Here is a 12,099-nt window from a genome sequence, read left to right as displayed (position 1 = left end):
ACCTGTTATCAATGTATTTTTCTATTCTTGCCAGCCAACAAAGTAAATATTGCTGTGATGGTAGCCAAGCTCCGATAGGAGACGGTACTGCAAGAAGAAGAAGTGCGTTTTTACAGCAGCTAAGCTACTAGAAAAGAATTAATAAGAGCACTGATGGTTTTATTTAAAAGATTGGCACCTTTAGTTTCCTTGGACAATTTTATTAAAAATAAAGGCATAAAATTTTCCGAAGGTAATTTCCAAGTTAAAACATTCGTGATAATACCTATTAAGATTCAACTAAATAGCTGTATAATAATGTTTTCTTCATTAACTGAATGGCGTTCATCATGGCTGCTTATATCTGCTTCTTCAGTACGGCTGTTAGTTCATCCTCTTTGTCGTTCATTCAAACTTCTCCATCAGTGCTATCTTCGCTGTCTCCAGGAATAAAGTCACATTTACCACATACTGTAAACGGTTGCTGAGCCAGCTGAGTTGCTGAGGCAGCAACTATTAGATGAGAGTAAATACTATCAACCACTTCTTAGCAATCCCACTTCAACCTACACCAACAAAATCAAAATCAATCATAATATTGACTTCAAAATAATTCATTCTTTTCAGTTCAGTAAATTTATTAATAATTTTTAATTACCCAGAGGCTTTGTCTTAGTAAGCTTTGACGTATTATCCTTCTTCACAAAACGTCCACTATCCAGTGTATTAACTTCGCAACTATTGGTATCAAATGAAACCCCACAGTCCGGTATCTTGGAAAACTTTCTTTGAATTATTAAAACTGACCTTTGGCACCAATTATTTAATTTTCTATTACAAATATTGTCGTCAAATTTTTAGAACAGCTATGAGATCCACGATGTCCCCTATTCTAGTCAACTTTGTATTAGATGATCTCATTATTGAGAGTATCAGAAATTTAATTATCCAGGTTCCCTTTGTAAAACGGTATGTCGACGATTTGATTTTAGCAACTCCACCGGACAAGACGGTGGGTACCTTACCAGTTTTTAACTGCTTTGATCCTCACCTGCAATTTACATGTGAATTTGACGTTGATCACTGTATCCCGTTTTAAGATATGCGAATTGTTGGCACTCATGATAACAGATTAGTTACTACCTGGTACAGAAAAAAAGTGGCTAGCAACCATTTCTTAAATTACCATTCGACACACCCAATCAGATACAAACTGAACCTCGTACAAGCCCTCAGCCTTAGAATACACACGTTGAAACACCCTCTTTACAAAGAAGAATTCTCAAATCTCACATTCTCATAGATAACTTCTATCCAGAATTCATCATTAATAAATTTCTTTATTCCAAAAGCTATGGGTAGTTACCTCACCTGTTAAAATAACGTCATAAAACACCAGAACCTTAGAAAATCTATTTTCGAAGACTAACTTCATTGGCCCCTTTAGAACAAACTAATGCTATTTATTATATATCCTGTGCAGAGTGCTACATTGACCAGACCAGCCGCTTTCTTCAAGGTCGACTAACGTCCCACAAAAGCTACAATATGGATTTCTAGACCATCTTGTGCCCTTGCAAAACATGCCATATCATCTAAATGCAGTATCGATTTCACGAATTCCAAAATACTGTGTAAACAATAAGATTATTAGAAGCAATTCCTTCTTGAAATATGCCAAATGGGGGGTCATGGGTCTTGAGGGTGATTTTGATATAGAATTTAGATTTTTGCACCTTTACGATTGATATAACTTGTGCCTTATGTAATGGAACCAATTTCTTAATAATTATTTTAATCGATATGTTAAACCAATGTTAATTTAAACTAGGTGCTTTAAAGACAATTAATTTAAACCCACCTATCCTATGGCTACAAAATCAAGAACAAACCAAGGATCAATAAGTATAAACCAAAGTCAAGTAATTTAAATGCAATAACTCAATGTAAGTGTAAACATTAATGAATGTATTAAACATTCCTAATAAACTCTATCTTATCGTTGGATATCGAATATTAATTTGTAAAAACATTTATTTATTCCTTATCGCTATACGGAGTGGAAACATGGACTCTCGGAATTGCAAATATGAGGCGTATAGAAGCCTTTAAAATGTGTGTTTTTCAAAGGATGCTGAAGATTTCGTGAACAGAGCACGTGACCAATAACGAGGTGCTGAGAAGAATGAGGACTGATAGAGAACTCCTAAATATTTTAAACAACAGAAATACGAGTTATCTAGGACATATTTACAGAGGAGAAAAATATAACTTAATATAATATAAATATAACACTAATAATGGAAGGGAAAGTAGAACAAAAAAGAGGTCCAGGTCCAGGTCCAGAAAAATGTAAGAGACTGGAAAGAAATGGATACACATTTAATACTAAGAATAGCCCAAGATAGAGCAATTTGCTGTAGTTATAGCCACCCTTCCGTAATCAAGAAGGAACCTTATGAAGAAGTGTATAATTCATTTTATTTCAATTAATTTATTAAAAAAAAAACATAATAAAATTTAAGAATAGTTATTTCTATAATTAGGCATATTAAGGTGCAAGTGAGTGAAATATTTTTTTACTCGGTATTGTAATGTTTCTCATGAATTGCTAGAAGCAGCCGGCAACGAGTCGTAAATAAAAGTTCAGTGATTAAAAATACTATAAGAATAATATAATATTATGTAATTTAATAAAATGTATCCTTTTCGCCTATCCGATTTAGCAAATCGCTCTATGATTGCATCAACATCTAGAGAAATTTCAGGATGCACATTGATAAGTGCTAAACCAGTTAACCTTTCCTCCGAAGTTCTATTTCTAAGCCCAGTCTTTAGACCCTTAACGCTCTGCTGTTGCTGCACTGACTGGCAGTGTAATTAATATTTACACAAATATTCTGATATTCGGATACATATGAATATCGCAGTTTTCTAATATTTCTTAAATACAATCAGGAAGTTTTCCATTATTTTGCACGACTCTTTTCCACTTTTGAATCCACAGTGAAAACTCTTGTTCTACTGTGGAATATGGAGTGGATGGTCCAGTAATATCCTGGAAGCTGACAACAATTTTTTTTTGCAACTTTAAATTCTGGTGTGTTATAAGTTTTAGGTAAAACAACTCGAAGATTAAATAGATTCATAACTTTCGGTAAAAGTCGTTCTTCTAAATCGAAAAAGAAACTATACGAGGTATCTTTAATTCAATGTCTAGTTGTTCAGCTATTTCCTTTACTTCATAGTAAAGAAAAGGATAGGAATAGGTATAATAGAAATATAGAATAGAAATAGAAATAGAAATAGAAATAGGAATAGATAGAATAGGATAGAAAGTTTGCTAAAAACAGATTCAGAATTTGATCTTTTGTTTTGAAGAATGCATTTAGTGTCATCTATGGCCTCATTAGCCTTCTTCAGATCTAATTTTGGTGACTGAAGAAGACGAATAAGTGATACAGTTGTACCTAAAACATCACTAAGACAAACTACCGAAATGAGAAATTCTGGGCTCCTAATAGTTTGCATTAATGAAAATGCATCAGCTGACATTTTACTATCCTTCCACATAGAAATTATTTCAAGAGCGCGTTGTATATTTTGATGATTGATTCGCCCTGAAACTGAAGATGACCTTCATGCCTTTCAACTCGACGAGTTTTGCAAATACCTTGGACAGCAGGTCCCAGTTCCTTTATTTGTATTCAGTAACGTATCAGACAGAGCTAATGCAACAATATTTACTTTGATATTTATTATAGATAAATTATAAAATGTAGCACACAGTCTCAACAGTTATAATACACATTCAAATTACAAACAACCAATTCGTAGACAAAACTGAAGATAAGAAATATCTAATAGATGATGGATCAGAAATAATGCCAAAAGTAACAATTTCAGAGGTAACTACAGCATTGGAAAATATGAAGAAAAGTAAAGCTGCAGGAGAAGATAAAATTACCACAGATATGATATTAGAAGGAGGTAAGGAACTAATTGCAATTGTAACTAAGCTTGTGGACAGTTGTTTACATCAGGGCAAAGTCCCTAAGAGCTGGAACAACTCTAAAGTAATCTTATTACACAAGAAAAGTGATAGTCGAAAATTGGAAAACTACAGACCCATCAGCCTACTGTCACACCTGTTTAAAATACTCAGCAAAGTCATAACTACTCGACTAACAAGGAAATTAGACGAATACCAACCATATGAACAGGCAGGTTTTAGAAAAGGCTATTCAACTTCCGATCACCTGTTAACCACAAAAATATTAATAGAAAAATGTAACGAATACAAGTTTCCAGTTTTCCTAGCATTTGTAGACTACGAAAAAGCTTTCGATACCATAGAACACACGGCCGTAATAAACGCAATGCAAAATTGTAGAATAGACAGCAGATATATTATTAACTTAATAAAAGAAACTATGAACCAAGCTACAGCTACATACTACCCAAATGAAAATGAACACACGAACCCTGTACCATTAAACAGGGGAGTCAAACAGGGAGATACTTTATCACCCAAACTGTTCACCTTAGTTTTGGAGGACGTTTTTAAAAACCTAAATTGGAAATATAAGGGAATAAACATCAATGGCCGCTACCTCAGTAATCTACGATTTGCAGATGACATAATCCTGATAGCTACTGACCTACAAGAAATGCAAACCATGCTTTTAGAACTACATACCGAATCTTCTAAAATAGGACTGAAAATGAATTTAAACAAAACAAAAGTCATGCACTCCGAAGACACCGTGACAATAATAAACGATAAAGTTATAGAAAAAGTTGAAGAATATATATACTTAGGACAAAAAATAATACTAAATAGGGAAATTCAAACTGAAGAAATAAAAAAAAGAAGAAAGTTAGCTTGGGCAGCATTCGGTAAACTGAACTATATACTCAAAAATCAACAAATTCAATTACATCTTAGATCTAAAGTTTTTGATGCATGCATTATTCCGATATTAACTTATGCGGCACAAACATGGACAATCACAAAAAAGAATATGAATATACTTAGAGTCACTCAACACGCGATGGAAAGAGCAATGCTAGGTATATCACTTAAGGACAAGAAAACAAACACATGGATAAGACAGAAAACCAAAGTCACCGATGTGGTGCAAAAATCATTAAAGTTAAAATGGGAATACGCTGGACATGTAGCTAGGAGCGATCTAAACAAATGGCACAGATCAATTTTAACCTGGAGACCATACCAACACAAAAGACCCAGAGGCAGACCTCCTATGAGATGGACAGATGATCTGAAAAGGACTGCCGGGAAAAATTGGCTACAAGTAGCGTACAATAAAAAACAATGGAAAGGAAGACTTGAAGAGGCTTATGTTCAGATGTGGACGTGAATGGCTAGACGAAGAAGAAAAAGAATAGATGATGGGGTAGCGTTAGTCGAGGTATTGCTGTATTTAGAATTGTTGATTTTTTTTAAGAGCAATGTAAAGAGGCTTCAGCATAATTCTACGCTTACCCCTAGAATAAATGAGTTTGACTCATTTTAACTCTTGACTTTCTGCTTATAGGGTTGATGGGTTTTAAATTATTATTTTTTAGGATTATTTAATTGATATTTAATTTTGTTTGGGGAATCACGACCTCGTAACCTCCCCTTGGATCCGCCGCTGCCTAAAAATTAAATTAATGCACATTAGTGCTCTCATACCGTTTTTCTTGTGGTTTTTTGTTTTTTTTTTCTCGTTTAGTTTGTTAAGTTTTATATTAAGTTATCGTAGTTTTCAGAACATCATAAAAGCCTACAAATTGTTTTGTAAGTATGAACGCTGTTCGTTTTTTACTTAAATTCGTATATCATTACTTTTTGTAGAGAACTGAGGGTGCTTTTAAAACATAATAAAAGCGAAACCTATTCTAGTAAACTAATGAAGTAGTTGACGTCTTTCATTTGCCAATAATTGACCGATCAAACCTCTGCAACTGTTGAATAAATTTTATATGTATAGATTTCCCCCAGTAATATAATCTATTATCTATTGTGTATTAAATACCTAGTGTTCTACGTAGTCAGTTATAACCTTAACCTTGAGATCGTCAGCGTTAAAGTTTTGTATCGTAAACAAAATAATTTTAACCGAACTAAAAATTGTGTTCCATTTTTTGAATTTTGAATATTGTGATCGGTGTAATTATAATCGCCATATTTTTATTGAAAGTGACTAATTTTAATAATCATCTACACTTACTATAAGGAAGTATTATAGTAGTACTTATAGGTATGTATTTATAGATGTAACGTTCATGGTCATCTTTATCGTTAATAAAACTTGTCATTGTTAATGTCGTATTTGCTATGTAATTGGTTTTAAAATGATAACGTCACTAATTATGTTAAAAATTCTTTAAAAATTTGGTTGACTAAAAATAAATAATTGTTTGTTTACTAACAAAAACTAGGATTTTTAAAATTTCACGTTTTTGCCTGGTATGAATATTTTTGTTGCCGATAAATTCAGTCATTTATTGTTCAAGGCAATTTGAGTAGCGAAATGTAAACTGCGAGGCACAAGTTAGAGATGTAGCTGAATATTAGATAAACAATAATACAACAATTATATAACTGTATAAATTAATTAAGTCACTATCTACATAAACAATTAACATTAGTTTTTTTTATTCAAAAAAGTAAATTAATTAATTAAATTCGTTAGTTGGTTATAGTTTAATAATCCATGAAACGAAGCTAAAAAGTTACTTAACTGGAATATCCCCTAGATATACCAGTTGAAAAATCACGCTATTTTTTAACTGGAATATCTGGGGACAGTCAATAGAAAAAGCGACTTTTCCATGTATATTACTTTATTAAATTAAAATTATTATTAAATATTCTAGATTTCTAGATAAAAAAAAAATCGGTTGCCTGTAAAGTCGGTTTTACGGGCGAAGATTTTACGTGACAACGTCTTTTTCTCGGTAGAATATTTATTGATATGAATATTATTAAATTGCACAATAGGAACAAGGAATTGAATGAAAATAAGAATTGCACAAATTTTAACTATAGAAATATATTTTGTTTACTAAAACATTGTACATGTAAACTTAAACTTAACTAATTTATATTTGAGTGATTTTGTTGAGGATAGGACGATGATAGGAGAAATAGCATCGCACCAGCGGACCGATCATGTTTGAGTGGGAGAGAGACGCAAGGCATTCGCCGGTCCGGCGGGCCTCTCTCTCGTTCGGTGACTCATCGTAACAGACGTGAGCGAGCGTTACACTTTTTCATAAGTGACTCCGAGCCACAACCTAATTTAAGACGTCACGTCAAAACGTTCAATAGGCGAGTTTCTTGAAAATACTTGAACTTTAAAATGAGATTTTTTAAATTACAAAATGTTTTTTGAAATAAAACACATTTCATAATGGAAGTTTTGATGTAGATACTACATTTGTGAAAGATAGACACAATCGCACAATCGGTCAATTAGTTTTCAAACAATTCTATTTGTTTATCCCATTTGAGAGAACAAAGGTCAGTTTCAAATGGCTTTACAGGTTCTTTGTCAATACTTTAGCAGGGGTGTGCAGCCCTAAATCCCCCCAAACTTTTGAGTGCGTTCGAATCAAATGAATTTTGTGGCATCATTAGTTTAAAATTACAATTAGTTTCTACAGATACAATAATTACAAACAGTTCCATCAATAATAGTCAATAATTTGAAGCTATCATTTATTATGTGAATAAGATTAATACTAAAAATTTTTATATTACAATGGCTTACACATTTCAGGAAATGGCAGATATGCATTAAACTTTGGGTAAGTTGGATCAGATTAAATTATGATTTCAATAAACTTTCGGGAATATCGTAGGTGAATGCCAAGGATCATTCAGGATTGCAGCCGCAAGGCGTTATGCAGTAAAATACCCCAGTTGAAATATACCCGATAGACGATTATGTCTGACCATTAATCGTCATTTACGGGAAACGGGTTCATTTTAACCGCAAGTTGCTGGCAATAGTGGTCGTTCAATAATGGATGCAACTGATGAAGATATTTTAGAATTCATTGAAGAAGTCCCTGGAACAATAACAAGGGTAGTAGCTGCTCAATTAAATGTTCCTCACGTAAGAGTTTGGAGGCGTTTAAAGGAACAGCTGCTTAAACCCTATCACTCAACAACGGTTCAAGAGTTATTGGTTGAAGATTATCCTAAAAGGATTGGATTTTGCGATTGGTTGTTAATGGAAAACACTCGAAATGTTAATTTTATTAAAAATATTTTGTCTACCCACGAGGCTACCTTTAGTAGAAATGGAATAACAAACCATCACAAAGCACATTTGGGCCGATGAAAATCCTCACGCCAAAAAAACGACTCATCACCCAAGGACTTTCAAAGTTAATGTTTGGACAGGAGTTGTGGCTAATATGGATAATTGTGGATTTAAAAGAGTATTTGGAAGAAGCGAATATTGCAATAAAGCAAAATATGTGGCTTCTACAAGATGGCGCTCCACCGCATTACAGTATTGAAGTCCGGGAATACCTTTGCAGGCAGTATCCTGGTCGGTGGATTGGAAGGGGTCGTGACGCAGCTATTTCTTGGCCACCCAGAAGTCCAGGTCTTAACCCTATAGACTTTTGCTTTTGGACCTTTATGAAAAAGAAAATGTATTCTGCAACAATAGAAGATGAACAACAATTGAGGGTTAGAATAATTAAAGCTGCAAATCAATTTCGTCAGAAAAATATGATTTTTATTAAAACTTATTAAAACGATACCGAATGTGTATTGAAGAAAATGGGGGTCATTTTAAACATTTATTGTAATATCATATTTATAGAGGTATAAGACATTTTTTGTACTTGTTAATTCATTTAAGCCATTTATTTAGTTGCACGTAAAAGGTTAATGAAAACTGTTTTTTGAAAAAAGTGATGAAGCAAAAAAATTTTAAAAATAATGTGTTAAACTAATGATGCCACACAAAATTCATTTGATTTGAAGGTACTCAGAAGTTTGGGGGGATTTAGGGCTGCACACCCCCTTAAAATTTTTCTGTGCGCTTAGATTTTGTTGTTTCTTTTGTATGAAAAATGCTTCCTGAACAAGAAAGTAATGTGTCCATTTTTATTAAAAAATTGAAAGTAGTTTAGAAAATAATGCAAAAAAACAATTTTTATTTTGTAGCTTTAAAGGGCTGTAACTATTTTTGTGTACACTTTCGTACTAAAGGTAACTTATATACAATCAATTTATTTTTGTCCCCGGAATGCGTGATTTAATTTATGACATACCTTTTTGAAACACCCAGTATATGTACGTATTTACTTATATATTTAACATTTTTTTTATTTACTGTTTTTTTTTTTGGTTATAGATTTCTGCAATCATAAAGAAATTCTACGGAAGTCATAATGGCGGCTATGGTATTACCGGAATTATTTGCACAGCAAACACCGTTCTTTATTCATAATACAAAACTACTATTATCCAAACATAAACATATTATAAATTGGAGAAAAAACCCGTCTATTTTAGAGTTTGGTTTCGCAGATGGGAACAACTCCAAAAATTGTTTACAGCCAATAATTCCCCCAGACTATAAAGAATTTATAGGCGCTGATGTTTCCGAACCAATGGTTAATTATGCCAAAAAAAATGTTATACTACCAAGATCAAATTTTTGTCAGTTAGACATAGCTACAGAAAGTGTTCCTGATGAGTTAAAAAATAGGTTTGATCATATATTCAGTTTCTTTACCATCCATATGGTAAAATTTCCTAGGTATGTATCCTTTAACTTAGTTTAAATAGTGAATAACAAAACTAACATAGGAATATAATCAAATAGTAAAACTAACATATTTGTCTTAGCAGAATAATATTTAATATTAGGTTTATAATGTGCCAAAGTCCATAATATGCTATTCATAATGTACAGTTCCCGTCATATAAAACTAGTACACTAACATAGGTCTCCCTCCTCCCTCAGCTCTTTCCATCTCTCTCTGTCTTGTGCGGATTACATCCAGTTATCGCTAACACGCTTCAGGTCGTCAGTCCATCTAGTTGGTAAGCGTCCTCTGCTCCATGTTGCTTCTTGTTTTAGTCTCCATTCGACAATGCGTTTTATCCATCGGTTTTCTGATAATATAGCGACATGTCCTGCCCAATTCCATTTTAACGACGCAATTTTTTCGATGGCGTCTGTTGTTTTTGTTCTACGACGTATTTTTTCGTTTAGGATTCGGTCCCTCAGAGACAACCAACATCTGGCGCTCCATAACCCCTGAGTCCGCGAATCTTATTCACTACTTTTTTGTGTGTTAATGTTTCTGCTCCATAAAAAAGTATAGGTAACACACATTGGTCAAAAATTTTCCTTTTGAGGCATATGGGTAGATCCCATTTAAATACATAGTTTTATTTACCAAACGGTTCCCAGGCTAATCCTATGCGACGGGGGAGCTCACATGTCTGGTTATCTCTGCCCAACCGAATTTCATGTCCTACGTACTTATACGATGTAGGCTGCACAATCTCCCTTCCATTAACAGCAATATTACGATTTAGCACCAGATTAGTCATTCAGATCTATTCTGTAACTTTTAACAAATCGAATAGAAATGACTAAGTCGGATCGTAACTACCCGAAATCGGAATGTTGGATATCTATCACGTCGTTTTTGTGTTTGCGTTGGCATTCTGTAACTCACACCGTAAACGGTGTAAATCGAAAACAACAACTTCTACTTGACGCGCTCAGAAGTTGGTGGCAACCCCGCACTAAAAAGAGAAATAAGTGTTCTGTGACGTTATGTTACTGAAAAGGCTAGTGCGCGCAAAAACTTCATCAAAAAAGAAAATATTTCAAGCTTGTCGTCAAGTAGTTTTGATTTGTTGTGGTTGAGTTAAAAAAGTAAGTTTGTTACAAGAATACAAAGTGGCAAGCAGAACACCAAAGAAAAAGACATCTGCTGAGCAGTTGAATTATTTGGTAAACTTTATCTAAATAAATCTACATAAATAACACCACAGATCAAAAAATGAAGCAGCTACAAAAATAAATCAACCGCTAAGTTATATCAACAAGTCAACAAATAAATGTCCAAACAATAATGATACCATGGCGCAAGCGTCAAGACCAATTTCGATGTCGAAACTTGATCTTGACAAAGCTTGTCTAGTCGAAATCAATTTCTACACAACATTCCGATAGTAAAGGTCAAGATGAGTTACAGAATACCGATTCCCACAATTCCGATCCGACTTGCTAACCTCTATTCAATTTGTAGTTACAGAATAGGGCTGATTATTTGCTTCTTGTTCATATTAATCTTTAGTCCGACCTCCAAAGAAGAGTGATATAATTTTTAAAACATTATTTTTATTTAATTATAAACATTATTATATGTTGCATACATTATTATAAACATTATTATCCAGATTTAGCCATATGGCTCACACTCCCTCTAAGGGGAAATTTCACTCATTCCAGATACCTACGGTATCAAAAGTATTGAGCTCTGGTGGAACTCTTTCCGTGTTATCGGGCCCTAGGTGACTTGGTATGTTGGGGTATCTCCCAAAAATTTTCGTACACATCTGGACGTCACGAGGAGTACAGCTTTCTGTATGGCTTTATAGATATGTTCATTTAGACCCGGCTGTTTCATGTTCTTTAGGAGGTTTTTGGGAATAACACCAGTAGTAAAAAGAATAATAGGTACTATCTGGGTACTTTTCATTCTCCATTATGTCATGATTTGTATTTCTAGATCCCTTTATTATTAACATAATTATTGCATCATCGATACGATCGGCTATAAGGACGATGTCATCTGCAAATCTCAAACGACTGAGCATCTATTCATTTATGCTGATACCCTACTTGTTTAGATGTGCCTTCTTACAAGTATGTTCTAAAAGTATCGTAAATAGCTTTGGATAGATGGTGTCTTCTTGCCGTACTCCTCGTTGTATACGGAATTTATTTGATTCTTGTTCAGATTGTCTTACGGTAGCTGTGGCATTTTGATAAATGTATTTGATTATGTTAGTGTAGCGATGGTCTACACGCGATACTCAACACTATAAAGAAAAGAAAA

The 12,099-nt window shown here is 33.6% G+C and overlaps 1 protein-coding gene across 4 annotated transcripts in view; it reads left to right on the top strand.

The window, feature by feature from the left end:
- LOC140446935 (juvenile hormone acid O-methyltransferase-like) overlaps positions 1-12,099 on the top strand; it is a 38,818-nt gene that overhangs the window by 5,066 nt on the left and 21,653 nt on the right. The window contains exons 1-2 of one of the 4 annotated variants that reach the window (XM_072539532.1): positions 5,729-5,785; positions 9,369-9,776. In XM_072539532.1, coding sequence (XP_072395633.1) covers positions 9,406-9,776 — 371 coding nt within the window. In that variant the 5' untranslated portion in view covers positions 5,729-5,785; positions 9,369-9,405. Of the gene's footprint in view, positions 1-5,728; positions 5,786-6,021; positions 6,249-7,778; positions 7,801-9,368; positions 9,777-12,099 lie in introns of those variants that run through there. The other 3 variants (XM_072539530.1, XM_072539533.1, XM_072539531.1) reach the window with 3 other exon arrangements.

The sequence above is a fragment of the Diabrotica undecimpunctata genome, chromosome 7, assembly GCF_040954645.1.
Source record: "Diabrotica undecimpunctata isolate CICGRU chromosome 7, icDiaUnde3, whole genome shotgun sequence".
Lineage (NCBI taxonomy): Eukaryota > Metazoa > Arthropoda > Insecta > Coleoptera > Chrysomelidae > Diabrotica > Diabrotica undecimpunctata.
This window is presented reverse-complemented; position numbering and strand designations above follow the sequence as displayed.